Raw genomic sequence first — 19,795 nt, forward strand, 5'->3', positions numbered from 1 at the left:
TCTGCAATGTGCTGGTGACCAGATCCCTAAACTGATGCCCACCCACATGGATGCCTTGACCTGGGACACAGGCGGTGCTCCAGATCCCCAGTCATGCAGAGCCAAACTGGTGCCACTGGAGCAACAATCTGATTAATTTCCAGCCCGGGTAATCCACCCTTGATAACACAGGGCTGAAGACACCAGGACAGCCAGACTGGGGAAGTCCTATGTCAGGAAGCCGTGAATCACTTAATGTGGTGACTTAAGTCAGGGCTGACCAACTGACAGCCCCAGGGCTGGACCTGATGCGCAGGCAGTGTATCTGCTTTCCCAGAAGGGCCAGGCTGTCCATGGGCTGATGCACAGGGATGCACTGGGATGGCAGTGCATGGCAGATGGAGGAGACACTGCAAACCTGGGGTTAGATCAAGTCATACACAGTGCCTTGTAAATACAGCTGCAGTGGTTTGGGTCCTTAATACTTGAGACAAAGAACCACTGCTTGTTCTGGGCCAAAAACACCAGTGAGAGAGACACTACCAGGACTAGTCAGCCCTTTCCCAGCTCTGCTCCCCAGCCATTGGCTGGGCAGCGTGGAATGCAGCAGACAAGTCTATGCTGGTCCCTATAAAATATATCACTGCTTCTAGAACAGGAAGTCCTCAAGACACAGAGCACAGGAAGATGGCATGCAACATGGGAAACGTGGAGGCTGTGGATCTGTGGCCACCACAATGCCTCCCATCCCCCCCATACCAGGCACTGCTTCCTCTCAACACACCCTGGGTTGTGCTGGTGAAACATCCAGGGGACAAGGTAACAAGCTAGATCAGAGGGCTTGATCCCAGCCAACATAGCTCCATTTCTGGTCAAATTATTTTCAGACTGGATGAGTTGCTGATCTGGCCTACCCTTCCCAAAGGAGAAGGGACATAAGTCAGTGTAGCAATGGAGTGGACTTTCACAATTGTGTTCAGCAAGTGTGCTCTCTCATCTGTCACTTTGTTTCCAAAACAATGGGCCATTTACCACCCTTGGAGTCTTCTGTAATGCAAATGGCTGTGGAGAGCCCCTTACAAACCCTTACTCCTGTCCAAGAATTCCTGCCCTGACTAGGACTTGCACTACACACCACACCTCTCCTCCAAATGAGAGAGGTTTTGTATGGCTGGATGCATCTGCAAAAAGGGCAGACACTCCCCTTGTATTTGTTCCTCACCTGGGTGTGCATCTGCATGTGAACTCACAGGCAGGCATGTATATGTATGTGAGCATGTGTTTATTAGCACTAAAAAATGCATTTGTCAAAATCTCTAGAGTTAAAAACAATCATTACGTAATTACATTAAACAATTAACCAACTGATTCATCAGTTAGAGGCTCACCAACACCTGAAACCCATCCCAGCCACTTAACAAGGCAGAAGGTGGCACAAACAAAAGCAGCTCACAGAATGTCCTGGAGGTTTATGGCTCTGTGCTCTGTCCAGGTAAAGATGACACTTTCCATTCCTGGCTGCTCCCATCTGGAAGCTGATGGCTTCTAGGCATTATCTGCTCTGAGCTGCCGGTTTAAGGTCTTTTGATATACAGATATTCCACATAAGTGACCCTTCAGGTCCGTACTGTGTGGTTAGGCACTCACCCAAGATGCCTGTTTTGCCTAACTTCAGTCCCTTCATGATAGTATATAGTTAGACCTTATTTCTCAAGTAATACAGTTAGCAACAACTTCTTCTGCAACATTTGAAACGCTTTGTTGGCACTTCCTTCTGTTCAGCAGGGTCCTTGAGCATAATGAATATGCAGAATGTATAAATGCCACCAAGCTCCATGAAACAGCTGGCTCCGAGACTCCAGAAAAGATCTGTCTGTTATTACCGGAGCTGTGATCTGTAACGCTGTAGTTAAAGGCTGCACAGGAGAGCACGCAAAGACAGAATGAAGTTGGGGAAGCAAGTTTAACTTGGTCATCACCTGCCTTCCAGGTGGGTAACCATGCAACACAAATATCTTAAAAAAAGAAGTCTCTGGGTTCCTTCAAAACAAAAAATAAAGGGGGAAAATCACCACTGTGTTTTTCTACACTACTGGAAAGCACCACATCCTACAGAGAGCACCAGTGTCGCTGTAGTTTAGGCCCATGGTAAAATAATTTGTCTCGCATGGGTCAGTGGGTGAGCCTGTGGGTTGCACTGGGACCCCATGAGCCAAAATTGTGCTCAGAGGTGAAAAACAGTGCTGCAGAGTAATACCAGCGAATCTCTGCTTGTAACATTCAGCTGGCTACCAGCTGCGGTTAGATGATGTCGGTGCACTGGGGGCTGGGAGGGTGCTGCTGGCAGAGTAACCAACCATCCAGTTGATGCCACTACATAACTAACCTGAGTCACCTCGGCTGGTGAGGTCTCGCTATGCAGTAGCATCCATTGGTGACCCTGGAACCAGCACTGCCATCAAGCAAGGACCTTCCTCATGACCCTGCTGCACCAGGGCGCACCTGGCAGGGGCCAGCGTGCAGCAGCCCTGGAAGCTCTTGGCAAAGGTCTGTGCGCACATCCTTCAGTGTGAACAGGAAATTCAGCACGACCTCCGCAATGGTACCTGTGCCCCAGCCAGCCGTGTGAGCAGGTGGAATGGCTTGGTCAGAGTGACACTGGGGGAGAGGAAGGCACTGAGGGGTAACTCTCTGAGAGAGCTGATCATATGCTGTTTGCAGTATCAGAGGCAGACAGGGTCCCTACTCAGGAAACAGAGCAAATACAATGCAAGCAAATACAGTTCTCAATTACTGCTTCATGTGAATACACCACCATTCCCAGCATACATGGGCTGAGAGCAGAAATGGCCTGCCTGAGGTTCCCCAGTCACCCAGGCCCAATCCTTACCCCAAGGCACATCAGTGGGGTATTGAACAAGGAGGACCCAAGTTTTCTGCATCTGAGTATCCCTGGAGGAACGGTGGTGCCCCTACCACAGTGAGGGATCCCCAGCCCAGCACACTGGGGACACTGTCCCCTGTTCCAAACCACTTCCACGCCCATTGCCCTTGTTGATGCTGACATGGAAAACCAGGATGGTGCATGCACCATCTGCGGGGATGGTAACACCAGGCAGCATGGCTAGACCTTGGCATGTTGTGCAGGAACAGAGTGTGTGTTGGGGGGCTCTTCGTCCCCAGCAGGGTATTGGCAGATAAATGGGGGTGCTGGGCTGGGGGCCCTGGGTGCCATCCACTCCTTTCCTCTCCTGTCTGCCCAAGGTGTCTGCACCTCGGATCCGAGGGGAGAGCGCCCGATCCCAAAGCCCTGACAGCGGGGATTTGCCAACATCAGTGCCCTACGCGCAGCCAGTCCCCGTCAAGCTGGGCAGAGTCGTGACAATGAGGCGTGTCGCGACCAGGGGCCGTGTTGCGAGCACGGCTCGGAGAGCCCCAGCAGCAGCCGTGCCGTGGCCATTGTGCCGCCCAGCCTGCCCGCCCCGTCGGGGGCCGGGCCGTGGTCCAATGGGCGGCGGGGGGCCGGCCCGGGTGCCCGCCCCTGCCCGCGTCCCTATAAGTGCCGGGAGCGCGGCGCCCTACACACGCCGAGCCGAGCCAGCGCCGAGCTGTGGGTGCGCGGACCCGCTGCTGCCGGAGCCCCGGATCGGTGCGTACCCGCGCGGGCAGAGCCCGGCTCCCCGGGGCGGTGCGCAGGGGCGCTGCGCTGAGCTTTGGCCGGCGGCGGCGGCGGCGGCGGGCGGGCAGGCAGGGCAGCAGCTCGACTCCCAGGGAGGGCGCAGCGCGGCGCCTTCCTCCCGGGACGAAGGTGGGGGGGTGCTCCGGGATCCTCGGTCGGAGCCGGCTCGGACGGGAGTGGGAAGCGGCGCTGTCCCCGAGAGCCTTGCCCTGAGCTGTGTGTCGCCTTGCAGGGGCCTGGAGCCATGGCTGAGCACATGATGATGTCCATGAGCCACGGTGGCACCGGGCTGCAGAGCTACCGCATGGGGGTGAGTGGGCTGCAGGGACCCCCGCAGCACGGGCAGCATGTGCTGAGGACGCTGCCTGCCGCCGGTCAGATGATGCCCTACGGAGGGGCTGGCATGGATGGTGCGATGAGGCCAAGACCCAACCTCAGCGGACAGATGGGCCACCACCAGATGCAGAATACAATGATGTTCAATGGCCCAAGTCAGCAGCAGCAGTACATGGGGCCGGTGGGCACCCAGCAGCTAATGGCTAGCATGCACCTACAAAAACTCAACACCCAGTACCAGGGTCACCCACTGGGTATGAGCAATGGGCCCGTGGGAGCTGGTGCCCAGCAGTACAGAGTGGGGCCAAGCCAGCACCCAGGCATGCAGCACATGCCCTCACCAGCACTGACCTTGAATGTTATGGACACTGATCTCATAGATGAGGAGGTCTTGACATCCCTCGTCCTGGAACTGGGGTTGGACCGGATTCAGGAGCTGCCAGAGCTATTCTTGGGACAGAACGAGTTTGACTTCATTTCAGACTTTGTTAGCAAACAGCAGCCTAGTGCCATCAGCTGTTGAGGGGCTTTGAGCTCCTCCTTGTGTCTTGGTGGTTTTAAGTTTGTTTCCAACTTCCTTCTCCACCTGCCATCCTCCTCCCTTCCCTACCTTGTCCTGTCCTGGATTCCTGACCTCCCCAAAGAGACAATCATCGGACACTGGCTTGCAATGGATTGCTTTGCTCTTCTGTGTGGTTTTTCATTTGGGAGTTCCTGGGGAGAGGGTGTGCACCCCAAACAGAGCAGATCAAGAGCTCTTGCTGTAGAGCTGCCTCTAAATGGCATTAACAGGATTTCTGGCTTAAGTAGAAATAATGGACTTAAGACTTTCCACAACTAGGCTCTGAGCGCAGGAAGCAATGGGCAGCTGGCAGCCCTGCCGGTAGCTGGATTTGCTCAAGGATTCTGTGGTGCCAGCGAAGTTAAAGGATCCCCTGAGAGAGGATTGTCTCCCTGGTGCATGGTTTGAACCAATTTCCCCTTGCAAACATGGGTGGGGTTAGATATTTGTTGGGACTTTTTACTGTGACAGTAAATAGGTCTTCAGTCTTGTCTGTTCAGCTCGGGAAGGGGGCACTTCCCCTCCAGCAGGCTTTTTCTAACTGGCTGAGCAAAATAAAGTATGCCTTGGGGAAAGGTGTGCGTATGTGCCTAAATGTTCATCTCTTCGGATCTCTGACCTGTACAGCTAATCAACTGTAAAATTTACAAAGTGTTTGAGGTTGATGCAGGCATGAGGCTTAAAGCTGCAGTTTAGCTCCACTTTTTTCCACCTCTGAAACCAAATAAAGACCATGTAACTGTATATTCCAGATCTAATCTTATTTATTTTCCTATGATTATTTATTTGCAAGGGCTTCTTTTGTTATTTGGCTTTGGGACTGCTGGGAAGGATGTGTGGAGAGTACTGCAGCTTTAAGATGCCAGCTTCAGAAAAAGAAAGCCTGGGATAGTTTTCGAGCTGCTCTGCAGATAGTCACTTCAACCTGAGATCTTTATGCTGAATGCACAGGACTGTAAATCCAACACCTTTCTGAATGTGATAAAGATGACTCGATTTCTAATTCCCTTACTTGGAAAAAGTTAAATGTAAAAGCTAGTGGGGTTTTGTTTCCTCTGCTGTCTCTTGTTTCCAGGCACTGTGGAAAGCTCCTGTTATCCCCTAGTTGCTGCTGCCCCCTGCTGCTGCCAGCTCCTGGCAGCTGTTGCTCAACCAAGTGAGAATGTACAGACAAATTTGCAAATAAAAGCTGAAATATCTCCAGTGTGCATTTGTCTAGTGCTTGTCTCTGGCCCAGGCGCAGTGTGGTGTCGAGCACTGGGGAGAAGTGTTTTCCTTGCTCCCGTTAGTGGGCTGTGGATCCAGTCACTAGTGTTCCACACCTGACAGCTGAGTTGTAAGGGTTGTGTTTCTAGTTTAATGCTTGGACTAAGTTAATCCTCAAAGTGTGGCTGGGAAGATGAGATGCTCCCTCTCTGTACTGAGGGAGAATTCCTAATGTGGCTGGTGCTGCCTTGTTGCAGAGTGGCTGCTGTGGCTTGCAGCCCTGCTGCGGCTGACCCATGGTGCTCAGACAAGTGGGTGGTGACTCCTTGCACTTCTGGACCATGTGTGGCTCTGACAGCTGGGCTGCAGCTCTGCTAGGAGCTCTCTGCTGCAGTTTTCTATACCACAAAGGCTCTGAAAATCAAGACAGCCTTTGACCTCCTATTCTTCCAGAGTTTAGGCTTTTCTTTTTAAAGGGTTCCCAGCCAGTCCTTTTGCAGAGCTCAGGAATATTCCCAAGTGTCCCTTTCCTGCACTGTAGCAGTGGGGCTGTGGATGCTGGTATTGGAGTGGCTGGATCACTCTGACCACGTTTTGGATTGCCTGTCAGTGCCTCCAACCTTGTTCTGTGCACAATTCAAGAGCGATTGTTAAAGTCCTGTCCTTTTGGTGACTATGCCTGTGCAGTCTGGAAAGCTGGTCAAAAAGTAAATGGCAGGGCTTGTGTTGCAGGGGGGTGAGCCCTGCTTGGGCTGTGAGCTCTGTGGTGATGGACTGGAAGAGCTTTGCTTTCTCTGCATCTGCAGAACAGCGGATGGCTTGGTCAGCGGGCTGTAGGTAAGCAGCGAGGAGTTGGCAACTGGATTTATTTCTTAGAGTAAAAGTAGCTGAACCCCGAAATAAACAGGAATGTTCTAGGCTGTCAGTTGTGTTTGTGGGGGGTGCAGGCTGTATGACACACCGCTGTGGCCTACAGTGTCCCAGCTTCAAGTGGGGAGCTATGGCCAGCCCACAGATGCAGGACTGTCAACTTAAACAATTTGAGAAGAGGTTTCCCAGGAACAAGCACATGTTTCTCTCTAAGAAGCACTTGGCATCTGATGCAAACTGGACAGAGGAACATGTCTGTACATCCTTTTGGATGCACTGGGAAAAGGGCTGATGATTTAAGTTGGAGCAGGGGAGCTGATACTACCAGCGATGCGGAGTGATGCAGTGTCTCAGTCAGGATTTTCTTGGGAGTCTGTCCTAGCAGGCTGATTAGAGATTATTTCAATGTTAGTTTTCATACAAATGCAAACTTCAGAGCAGGAATTAACTCCTTGAGTGTGTTACCTCTTCATTTTCTCAAAAGATACTGTTAATTGTGGTCATCCCCTATGATTTCTTAGATAACCCAGGCAAAAAACACTTATGATTTCTGCTACAGGCCTCTTGCTTTTGGCTGGGTTAGACTGGATGAGTCCAGTGATCACCTCCTTCCTGGTTTATGTGAAATTTGGACCACTCCTCACAGTGCTGCCTGCTGTGTATGCCTTGCATTAGGCACATGGGACCTGCTGCAGCTGGGACAGCTCTAGTTCTCCCTCTCCACTCAGCTTTACAGAGCAGCCTGCCTGTCCTGGTCCCTGGCAGGGTGGCTGGCACCACGCAGTGAGCAGAGGTGCCAAGTGGCACAGTGAGGTGACCCAGCTGCCTATGTCTGCAGACGAGTTTCTTGAAGTCATCAAAGATCACCAAAAATGTAAGACGGTTGAGCTCAGCTTTTCCCATTTGGCTGGCACTGACCTCTTCATCCAGCAACAGGCAGGAGGGCAGCAGGGTGATGCTCCAAAGCACTGGTATCTGCAGGGGGCTGACAGGCACCACAGAACGCTGCAAACAGTTGCTGAATGACTGTGCCAATCAATTTGGGAGCTTTGAGGACATAACTCCTCACATGAAGAGTTTGTGTTTACAGAAAACTGCTGGGAACCACCTCTCCTCTGAGATACTGGGAGGCTGTTTTCTGTGTTGGGGAAGAAGGAAGGTTCTCCAACCCCACTGCTTAGTCCAGATGGGATGGCTGGGACACAACCACCCTGTCCCCTCACCTAGGCCAGACCCTCTGTTATACTCCAAATAGACTTTGTAGCTCTTCTTGTGAAGACCAGGTCTTGAGGCAGCCTCTGGGAGCATGTGAGTGTGAAAGTACAGAAAGAGAAGGCATTTCTCTATGTCTTTGACCACATGTGGTGGAGTTTGCTGACAGTGCTCAGTGATTCAGAGTAGCAAAGACAACGTCCAGCGCAGAAAGCTGGTGAAGGATCTGCTAATAGTGAGTGACTGGGCAATAGGATGAGCAATGACTAGTAAATATCAAATGATACGTGTAGGGTTGATATTTCTTGACTTCACACACAGTGCTGGGCTCTAAACTAGCTACGGCCACTCAGAAAAGATGTTAGCATTGCAAGGAATGTTCCTATGAAAAATCCCAGCTTGCTGTTCAAGAGGAGCCAGACAAGCAAAGGGAAGGTTAGAAATCATTAGAAGAGGAATAGAAAGCAGAATCAAACAGTGAATGCCCTACAGTATCAATACACAATTCAGCTGCATCCTGTGCACTGCCCACACTAGTGAATTGTCAAAAATTCTGGTCTGTTCATCAGAAAAATGATAACGTAAAACTAGAGAAACTGTAGAGAAAGAGGAAACAACTGAGGCAGAGTAATGTTTCTCAAAAGAAGCCACAATATAGACTGGGACTCCTCAGTCAGGAAGAAGGCTGGGTAACAAGAGGTTTATAAAACAAGTGAAAGGGGAAGGTGACTAGGGAATTGTTTTCCCCAGGTGTAATGGGAGATACCTGTTGATCTCTCCAAATTTAGGTGGCGAGGGCCAGGTTCAAACCCGAGTGAACAGAGGTATCTCTGCATGCAACATGTAGCTCAGTGAAGTTCTTTCTGACAGCGAGGGAGGTACATGAACACTTGTGGGAGTATGTGAACTATTCTGTATGACCAAAAAGTCAGTTGACTGTTACAAACTGCTAAGAGCAGACCAGGGAACACAGCAGAGGCCATCCCTGTATGCCACTGTATGTCTGCGTGGTTCATTTCCAACTTGCACTCTGTGTGCTCTCCTTGTCCTACCATCTTCCTGGCTCAGAGAGTATGAGGTGGAAATTAAAAAGGTTCAGAGAAGGGCAACCAGGATGATCAAAGTCGTCAGCCTCTGTCTGAGGCCCCACTAACCACAACTCTTCAGAAAGTATCTGAGAAGGGATGCAGTTGTTCAGGTTTTTTTCCCATGCAAGCAATAAGGCATCAAAGGAGATTGGCAAGTTGCAGGTTCAGAGTAAATTAAAGGAGGTGGGTTTTTCTGCAATGAATGGTTTAGCTGTGGGACTCCCCTCCACAAGATGATGTGAGGTTGCTGAGGGTTTGAGGGATGGCCAGACATGTTCCTGGAAGAGAAATCCATGAAGGGTCTGTAAGCACATAAAAATTATGTCTGGCTTAGGAGGTTGCAAGAGCAACGGAGAGTTAAGGGCTGGAAAATTAGCCAAGCATGCAGTGTCATGCATGCTTGCCTTGTGCTCTGTTGAAGGCATCTACTGAGGACAGTGTTGGAGAGGCAGGGTATGAAACTATTTGTCAGGTCTTTTGGCCTGACCCAGGACACCTCTTATGCCGCAGGATGTGATAGGTGCTGAGACACATGGCTTTGAAGAGCAGATAGACAAAAGACCTGGGGGAAAAAATCCACCCTGATAAAAAGATCCTGTTTCTGAGTCAGGAAGTCTTTGAGCCACAGATCAGTGCTGGAGAGTGAACCTGGGAAGGACCACGGCAAGTGTGCCAGCATCCCCTCTGCCCGAGGCATGACTGTCAGCTGCAGGTCAAGGCAGTGCTGTGCAGCCCAGGAACCTGTGGTCTGACCAAGCCTGGGGGTCACCCATCTGCAGGTGTACCCACTGTCACTGGCCGTAACTGGAAATTTGGGCATAAGCCAGAATAACACTGCCAAAAAGAGACATCTGCAGCCGAAGGGAGTGAGAACATCGAGTGAGAACTGCCAGGGAAAGTCAAACCAAAAGTCCATCTAGCCCTACGTGCTCTCTGAGATTGGGTAGTCAGGGAGGAAATTTGAGAAATCAAGTGATTGTACATGGTCCTTCTCACGATGTTCCTTCACAACTTTCAGAAAGTAGTGGTCCAAGGAGTTCTGAGCCACATGTTATGTTTTTACCATGTTAAATACCCTGCTATGGACCTACCACCCTATACCTGCAATCACTTTTTAATTCATAGGTACATTTTACTTCAGCAGTATCTTGTGCCAGTGAACTCCACAAGGGAGTTATGAAGATGTAATCAAGCTCTTCATAAGAAGCTTAAGGTCTGTAAGCTCCTCTTCTTTTTAAACCTGCCACCCACTCACTTTTCTGGGTGTCCCCTAATTCCCAATAATTTCTTGGTCACCTTCTCCACACCAGTAATGATTTTATAGCTCCTGTGATGTTCCCTCCTGAGTCTCTCGCTATTCAAGAGTCACTTTGTGCTGTAGATTGTCGTGATCACCTTTTTCTGTCCTGTGTCTAGTTTTATGGGATGGGGGAGGGAACAGCACTGGTTTAAGCCATAGATGTCATGGATTTCTCCAATGCTATAATTAGGTCTTGTTGGTTTGTATTTCAAACATTCATCACAGAACCATAGAAAGATTTAGACAGGAGGGGACCTTGGGAGGTCACTCAGCCCAATCTCCTCCTCCTGGCAGGACTGCATTCAAAGGTAGGGCAGGCTGCTCAGGGCCTTGTCCAGGCAAATTTTGAAATCCTCAGAGGATGGGATTTCTCTGGACCCTTGTTTCAGTGCTGCACTGCTCTCATTTCTTTCATATTTTTTCCCTTTCCGGTTGGTTGCTGGCTGGCACAGGCACTGACCTAATGTTTTCAGAGATCTGTATGCAGGGACTCCAGATCTCTCTCCCAAGGGATAATACCGGACTTGTAGCTGCCTTTGTGTGTTCTGGCAGGGTTCTCTCTCCTATGAGCATTCTTGGCCTAGGAGATGGTGGATGACCACCTCCGCATCTAAAATACAAGTGCAATTGTTGCCCAAATACCTGTGTTCCTAAAACCTGCACACCAGCACCATCCCTTGGTTCCCCCACCAGCTCAGACACTTCCCAGTGGCATCCTTGATAGAATCATTCTCCCATCCACACTACAGCTGCCAACTTGCACAGTGATGCCATCCTGCCATGAGACATTCCTCCCTCTTTGCTGCCTGTGAGGCTGTACAATGCTTTTTCTTCTCTGAGCCTCCCATCAATGAACCTTCCTCCCTGCCATGTTGGCTTCAGGAGACAGTGCTCTACCTGTGAGATCCTAGATGGCTGCCCTCATATGACGTGTATTAAATAGACAAGCAATCACACCTGTGACATTCAAGGTGACACTCTCCTGAGCTCAAGGCTGGATTTCATTTTAGTTTTAGGGCTCTGTTTCCTCATCGTTCTTTTAAACACTGTACCACTGGGTTTGCATTTGCCTCAGAAGTTTGGAGTGAGGAGTCCCATCTGCTCCTCTTCTCCATGATGTCAGGCCTCTTCATCTTGGGAGCTCACAGTTTCTGCATCCCTCTGCCCTCAAGCCTTCAGAAAAATCTGTTTGAGTTTTCTTGATCATAAAATAGCAGGAGTAGGTTTTACACTGCTTCTCTGCAGCACATTTCTGGGTTGCATTTTATTCCTGCTGAAGACAGCTAGGATGAGAACACAATTTGTTCTTGAGACATCTTGACTTTGCTCGTGTGTCCTCTGGACTACCAGAGGGGTGAGGAAGAAAGGGGGTTTTGTAATTTACCTCATCCCCAAACTCCAAAATAGTTTTACTAAGAAATACTCAGGCAAATAGCTTTCATATTATCATCTGCAAGAGAAGCGTATCAGATGTGGTTTTTCTCCTCTAGCCACATTGCAGTCAAATACTGATGTCTTGTAAAAATAAAACCATGGCTGTGCCTGATGTCATCCTGTGCAGTTCCCAAACCAAATCACAGCACTTGCCTCAAAAGACAAGCTGGGTGCTAAGGACACCCCTCACACAAACAATGGCACTGCACCTACAGTAGGGTTTAATGCAATGCTCTCACACTAGCTCCAGTCCTGTCTTACAGGTAAGTCCCTCCTCACGTCCCAGCTCTCCTCCTAGGCTGTATGGCAACAGGCAGAGGCAGGTATCAGCTGTGGGGCTGGTGCCCCCAAGGAAAGCATTATCCCACCACCTCCAACTCCATCACGCACTGTGTTTGGACAGCAATGACACACTTGATTATTGCCTGTTAGCACGGGCTCCCTGACAATAGAATCGCCTCACTGCACTGTCAAGGAAAAAGACCAATTTGGATAAAAGAAGCCAATGGCAAACAGATGACGAAGAGCCTCACAGCTGCCACAATGGGACAGAATCACTTTCGCCAAGGGGACCAAACAGGGCATGCCATGTTGCAGGTGCTTTTATTGCTTACAGCAGAAAGTAGAGTTAAGCCTGGTTATGTGAATGCCAGAAACATCTGTGGTGTTCCCTCTTCTGGATCCTCAGGTTACAAGCACCAGCTGATGAGTATCTCTCTGAGATGCAGGGTGTTACCTGCCTGAGAGAAGAAGAATCAATGACCTCTTCCAAGGCATAGATCAAAGTTAGTTCCTGAGTCCCTTAGCAGCTCCAGAAGTTCTCTTTTGACATGTCCTACTTTAGCCATGTAGTCCATGCACCACTGAATATCGCTATCAATCTCCTGCTTGGTGCTGAGGTTAGAATGGAGTATAAGAAGTTCCTGCTCCCACATCCCCGTGAGCTCCATCCCTGATGCAGAAGCTCCCAGTGAGGAGCCAAGAGGTGCTCTCTGTCCTACTCCTGTGCTGCTAAGTTAGTATGAGAAGTGAAGGCACAGGAACTTTGGGCTACTTGTCAGAGTCACGACAGTTGAAACACATTGAATCCAGCCTGACTTCCCTTTGCAAATTAGGTAGGATCAGCTCACAAGTCCCATATCTTTATCTGTAACCAAACTTGCTGAGCAGCAGTTTCGTGTCACACTGAGGTTCCAGCACAGCTCACACCAAATTTTGCAAACCAGCAAAAGGAACCAAGGGAGCTAAAGCTGTCCCAACACAATGGCCTGCAGCACATTCACATCTCCAGCCATAAACATTGCTACTAACAAGTTATTTGCTGCAGTAACTAATTTCCACCTTACTTTGTAATGTCACTCTCTTTCCAGAATACACTGGACCAGGTAAGATATTTCCCTCTCAGAGCAGAGCTTGCTTTCTGACCCATCTTGCATGTTCTCCAATATGTGCTTAAAACAGCTTTACCATGGCACCTCCCCGCAACTGAAGACAGGGACCAGGGTTAGAGCCTAGGGAATGGATAGCGTTGTTGCTGAGGTGTTCCCAGTCCCACTGCTGGTGCTCACCATCTCCTCTGCTACCAGAGCCCCAGAGTGTGTGCCTAGGATTCAGACCAACCATCAAAAATCAGTCTTGTAGGGAAAAAGTCTGCTGGTTTGAAGGTAAAATTCTACTGAATATTCAAAATAAGGCATGAGACATAAAAATAATTGCAACGCACACAGCTCCTCTCCAAAAAGCTAATGCCACATGATTCTGCAATCATTCATCTGTATGTAGATGACAACAGATAGCCTGTAAGAAATAACAGCATTCCCAAAGATACAGGATGTGGCAAACAACAGGTCAAGTCTTACTTCAATCTCTTCAAAGGAGGAAGGTCTAAAAGAGAATTTGGTAAACCTTAAAATAAAGTCTGTTGTTTGTAATTTCTCAACAGGATTGTCAGAAACTAGGAGGAGCCTCTATTACTGTTCAGACATCAGCAGTGCTGTATTTCAGATGTGATTTAAGGTACCTTTGGGGCCTGTCACATCTGGGTGTATCATTCTTACATGAATAAAAAGGCTTGAGTGGGAACCTGGAGTAAATGTATTACAGATCATCTTATTATCTGCTAGATTTGACCTCAAAAACCTCATGGAAGATGTTTTAGTCCAGGCAAGACTATTGAAAACACCAAGTGGACATTGCAGTCCTGGACCAAGAAAAGTATTTTTTGTTCTGTGCTGTTAAAGATCTCTTCAAGTATATAAACCTCTTTGAGAGGGGCTTATATACTGATGTCTAGTAACATTTGCCATGCCAAAGGAACTGACACTCTTTTCTAGACTTACACAGCAAATCCATTGCAACACCAATTTTCCAAACACTAGCAATTTCAAAAAGTATTTTCCATCCTAAATTTCCTAGTTCATTTATTAATTACATGGCTTTCCCAATAAGACAGCAGAAATGAAACCATGAGGGCAACATACCAACACGAACAAATTAGCAAAGCATCAATGAATGAACAGATCCAGTTTCTGCTAAGGAAACTGGAAAATTTCTTGCAATAAAATCATGAAATATCACTTTGTTTCTTTGGAGAGAAAGAAACTGTCTGGTTTTGCACATGTGCATTTGAGAATGATCCAGATTCCTCCACTAGCATATGAGACAATCACCTGCTCAGAATACAGGAGTTTTGTAGACACTCTACAGCCAAGGCACTAGAAATCCCCTAAAATACCTCTTGCTGTGTGCCATGCTCCCTGCTGGCTTGCACAGTAGATACAGCACCCTGGGGTGGAGGGCTGGAATTGGTTCTTCAGGCATTTTGATTACAGCAAAGGAGGGATGGAGCCCTGGCAAGTGCACACAGCTTTGACAAAGCAGCCACCTGCTTCATGCGAGAGGCTGTTCTGCATCTCAGGGGACAAGCCAGGTCCTTCTGCGGACTTGAACAAAATGATATGACAAATGATCCAACTTTGAGACTTGGCTGATCCCAGGTCTGAGTCTGAATGCTGGCAGGCAACCTCAGAAGATGCCTAAAGAAACAAGAGTCCTTCACTCAGGTACAGGCTGCTGTGATCCTGGGAGAAAATACGGCTTTGTGAACAGGTACCAGCACCAAGTGTGCATGAAAAACATCATATACGTGCTGGCCCTGGAATAACAGCTTTGGTGAAATGACTCTTCTTTTCCAACTTAGGGAGATTTCTGAGAACTGCTTTCATGTCCTTTGTTGATAGCTGTGGGAAGAAGAGCTGCAGTCCCAGCCCTGTCCTACATGTACTAAGCATTGGTAGATCAGTGGGATAAGAGATCTGTGGCTGTAGAAAGGATGCTAGAGGCTTTCTTGGCTTCCTCCATAAGAGCCAAATCTTTAGAAAGGAGGACTATGCAGGAAATGGCAGAATCAGGCCAAAGTGTTTCTGTACCCCCTTCTTGTTTATTTAGAATAAAAAAAACATATCTGCCTGGTGCACTGGACTGTGAGGGCTGGCGTAACCTACACAGAACTGCCATGGCACTGGGTAGGGGTGAGAAATCCAGAGGTGGACAAAGGTCTCAGATCGGGAATACCCAGGAACATCTTCCTTCAGCCACAGTTATACACACCCAGTGGCAGCCTGGGGCTCACGATGTCCTTTTCTCCTCCTTTTCCCAACCTCTGCCATCAATGGAGGCGCCATGTGTGAGGGATTCCCTGTACTCAGACACACCTCAGTGCTTAGATACACCGTATTCAAAAAGCAACCTGCTACTTTCCTCTTCCTGGCTGCCTCTGCAAGCCACCGTGGCTGGGTTTAACCTGCAATGCCAGCAGTAGGGCAAAGAGCCAGGCAGCAGGTCTGTTCTGGGAAAACAGTATGAAAAATAGGTAACAATTCACCTCCTTGTTATTAATGATGGACCAAATTAAATTTGGAGTCATAAAAGGGCAGATTTGGCCCTTTGCAAAACATAGGCTCCCCAGGTAGGAACCAATACTCAGTAAACAGCAGTGTCCATGCGTGGCATGGGGAAAAGCTGACACATGTCTCTGATGCATCACAGAAAGAATCCCCATGCCACCTAGGACCGGGGACAAGGTGGGGTGCCCGCCTCCTGCACCATCTCCACCAGTCTTTGCACAGAGAAGCAATGCTGTGGGGGCAGAGGAAGCTCAGCTATAGCCTGCCACAACGCATCTGCATGTCCCTGTGGATCCGGAGGAGCCAGCCCAGGGCTCAGCGTAGGGACACACAGATGAGGCTCTGGAAGCACTGGCTGCTTTCTGACTCAATGTTTCATCTCTCTTTTGGTTCAGCAGTTCTGTGTATTCTCAGGTCTCTGGATCATGGGGAAGGACACCACAGTCAAGAAGATCAGTGCAGAGGGGCTGTGCATCACTCCCCAGAGCCAGGCACGCAGGCTGGGGTCTCTTGAGGATTCTACTGTGGAGCACTCATGGGGCATAGTCCCACTTCACTGAACCCAAGCCCCTAGCGCAGCAGGGATTCCCAGGAGCTTCCACATGTGCCTGCTTGAATGGGGATTAGGGAAAGCAGCTCTTTGCCAAATCCGAGTGATATTCCAGAGACAAAGGACTAAGCCCATAGTAAATGCTTTGCAAGTGATGGCTTTTGCAAGCATCTGATCGCAGCCCGATTGCCAGTTCAGCCTTTGCCCTGAAGGAGCGGGAAAGAGGAGGAGATGTGCACCTCAAGTCTTTGATAAAACACTGTTGATTAGCAAGCACAGTGGGTTACTCTATGGCCCATCTCTCAGCAGTATTTGAAGGCCGAGAGGGTCTCTTCTGGGCATGTAGTTGTTTACAGCACATTACAACACTCACGATTTTCAGATGCTGGTTACAGTCTGCCGTTAAGTTGCTTCATAATTGCTACACCAAGGAATGGACCAAGTCCTGCTTTTCCTGTTTCAACTGTAAATACAAGAGGCAGTTGATTGCAGGGCATTACTATGAGCTGAGAAAAGTTTTGACAAGTCAGCCAAGTCCTGTTGTCAGTTGTATGTGTGCAGCTCAGAAGCATTGGGACCTTTCAGTGTGCAGGGGGCTGTGCTGCATCCTGCAAGCCTCCGGATGGAAGATTATTTCCTTTCCAGATTTGCCAGAAATATTTCTGAGTTCACATTTCCAGGGAATTCTGCAAGTTCAGCCTGCTACAAAAGTCCATGACCTGCTCGTGACCACTGAAATACCAAGGGGGTGAAGAGACCTCAATTCAACAGTTTTCTGATCTTCTCCCACCCGTTGGCTCTGAGCCACGTGTCCATCCTCACTACATCAGCTGTTTGATGTGCAAGCCACACTGAATGAAATCTGGCTCTCCCTGCACGGCTGGAGAGCTGTGTAGTCTGCCCCATCCTCTCCCGATCCCTCTGCACATCTCTTCCTTTCTCCAACAGCACCAAGACAGACATCAGAAGGGGACAGAGGGGTTTATTTCATTCTTTCATTCTCATCTGAACCCCTGCGTATTGTTCTGCTAGGCACACTGGTCTTCTGTGCCAGGCTACTAATAGCCACAACCAAAAGCCACCGCAACACTACAGTTGGGAAAATCTGGGTAATACTGCAGTGCTGTACTGTGAGCAGCACCAAGAGCAAACCTTGTTCACAAAGGGGGCACAGCGAGGTCAGGGAAGAGCAGTAGTTTTAATAATTAAACCTAGTCCTAACTTCCTTGGAGTTTCTGGTGGGGTTCAAAAGAGGATCCTAGTGTCCTTGGAGGAAGAGGAGCTCAGCACTGCTCACAGAGCTGGTGGTCTGCTGGAGCAAGACGGGGAGGGAGGCAGAGTGTTGCCCAGCATCCATACACAATTAAACTAGGTAAAATCCTAAGAAAGGCCTGTCATGGAGATGAGATTTGAAGGTGCCTATTTCTCTCCTTTGACAGGGAAGGAAAGCTAGCTAAGGCTTGGAGGCTATGTTTTAGACATCTCAGAGTAGACAAATCCCACCTCAAGCGTGTACATGCAGTGAGCACTGCACTGTTCAGCAGCTTGGAAAGATACAGCTAAAACTCCTGCTGATTTCTGCCCGCACACTGCAAGGATCATCCCCTTTGGATGAGCACAGTTGTTTCATGCGTTAAGGGCCTGACTGCCACAAATGACTAATTTCTCCTGCAAAGCCTTTGCAACAATCCAGGGCTGTGAACAGCACCGACTGCACAGCCGAAGTGTTTAGGGCTGAACTAGACACTCACTGGAGTTCGGTAACTCCAAAGAGTTACTAAAAGCTGTCAATGCTGTAGTGTGCCCCCAGCAGATGGTCAGCAAGATCTGCTCTATTTGCTCCTGTCTGAAGGATCTCTGGGTGAATTCAAGGCAGTGAAAGAAAAGCTGCAAGAGTCCCTGCCCCCTTGCAAGAGAAGGCTCGGCACAGCAGGCTGTTTATAAATAGCCAGTTTCAGGAAAAGGCACTTTCCGTTCTGGTGTCAGTACGCTGTAAAGAATAAACAGCTTTCAGAGCTGAAAAAAGCCCTCCTTATCTTCTCAGTATGCAAAACCCTACATCTGCCTCCGTCTGCTCAGCAAGCTCAGGCAATTCAGGGCATGGCAGCTGGCAGGAGTCCCCTCGGCCCGGCAGGGAGGCAGGCAGGGGACCCTGGTTCACATCCTGCGCAGAATCATTTGCTGCAGTTTTTACACAGCCACCAGGCAGACTCGTTAACGCAGGATGTTCAATCAAGTCCCTCATTTTTCCACTGCTGACCTGGCTTACATGGGATCTCAGAAGAACAACAAGGAGCTTGAGCATGCTGGAATAGTGCCCATGGTGTGAGGCCTCTCATGGAAGGACCTTACCACACTTTCACAGATCACCTGAGCTGGACTACAGGCTAAAATGCATAGTACGCCAGGTGAAAAACAGATAGGTGATTTCTTTGTTGTAGCATGAGAGTGGCAACACTAGAGCTAGGAGCAAAGGGAAGGACTCTGCAGCTTCTGCTCTGAGCCCAGGGCAGCTCAGCCCAGCAGCACTGCACGGGAACTTCTTTAAGGACCCACTTTTAGTCAAACTAGCTCTCAGGCCTCTCTAGTAAAGACGCAGTTTCTGAAATCCTAGTCCTTGCTGAAAAGCACCCTGGCTTTGCCTTTTCCTTTCATCCCTGGGAGCCCAGGACTATTTTGATGCCCAGTGTAAAGGGGTTGGAAGCGGGACAGGAGGCTTTTTCCATCTGTAGGGGGGAGGGGAGGCAAAGCCCCACGGATAGCTGGGTCCACCTCCACACCAGGGCCTCAAACGCAGCTCTTTGTGGTGGACAGCGTAAAGCAGAGGAGAGTGAGGACACGCTGCAAGGCGCCCTTCCTCCCCATCCCGGCATGGCTGACCCCCAGCGAGGAGGGACGCTCGGGCCTGGGGGCTCTGATCGCCCAGGGGCCGCCAACGGTGACAGCATCGCCCAGCGCCCGCGGTACGGCCGGAGCCGGCGGAGGCAGGCAGGGTCCGGCCCCGGCACCCAGGGACACCCCGGAACTGCCGCGGGGCGCCGCTGCCCCCCGGTGGCCCCGGGCGAGAACCACAGCCCAGCTGCGGGAACTGGGTGCTGGGGTGGGCGGGGGGCTGTCTTTCACACCACCAAGGTCATTTTTCAGAAGCTGGTGCTGGCACCTTCCTTCCCGCAGCCATGACAGAGGGATGCATGGGCTCTGTGCGATGGTGGCAACATCGTCACGTTTTGCACCCTCGGAAATCAGAGCAAGGAGCCAGGGCCCTGGAAATCCTCCTCCTTGCTGAACCGGAACTGTAAGCACGCCAGTGTTATGGAGATATCTCCATTGCTTTAACTCCTTCTGCAAAACTCCTCTTCTGCCCCCTCAGCTCCCCACATCCATTGGAGCAGGGCTGATCCTGGTCCACCCGTCGGCTCTGCTCCTGCACCAGCACTTCATGTGTTGGGGACACCCACGCCAAACTGCTTAGCAGGCCAGGAAGCTACAAGTGCCTTCAGATGCCTTGTGTGCCCTGGATCCAGCAAAGCTAGACATGCCAAGGAGTGGCAGCATGGCCTGGCCATTACAGCAGCACAGGATCGGATTCGTGCACCTGCTGTCAGAGAATGGCAGCCTTTTACTAAGTCTAAATCAGAACTGAGGTGACACAGGTCTCCTTTCTAGCTCTGCCA

General features: G+C 49.8%; 1 protein-coding gene across 1 annotated transcript; it reads left to right on the top strand.

Moving 5' to 3' along the window:
* The first annotated feature begins 3,520 nt into the window (after positions 1 to 3,520).
* Positions 3,521 to 5,759, top strand: LOC129195962 (cbp/p300-interacting transactivator 3). Its single transcript, XM_054802702.1, has 2 exons — positions 3,521 to 3,628; positions 3,891 to 5,759. Exon 2 carries the CDS (start codon positions 3,903 to 3,905, stop codon positions 4,515 to 4,517), a length of 615 nt encoding a protein of 204 aa, XP_054658677.1. The 5' UTR covers positions 3,521 to 3,628; positions 3,891 to 3,902; the 3' UTR covers positions 4,518 to 5,759.
* Positions 5,760 to 19,795: the final 14,036 nt, after the last annotated feature.

This window comes from Grus americana, chromosome 23, assembly GCF_028858705.1.
Source record: "Grus americana isolate bGruAme1 chromosome 23, bGruAme1.mat, whole genome shotgun sequence".
Lineage (NCBI taxonomy): Eukaryota > Metazoa > Chordata > Aves > Gruiformes > Gruidae > Grus > Grus americana.

Excerpts from the sequence above, each read along its gene's own strand:
- LOC129195962 (XM_054802702.1), top strand. The coding sequence starts at position 3,903 with ATGGCTGAGCACATGATGATGTCCATGAGCCACGGTGGCACCGGGCTG.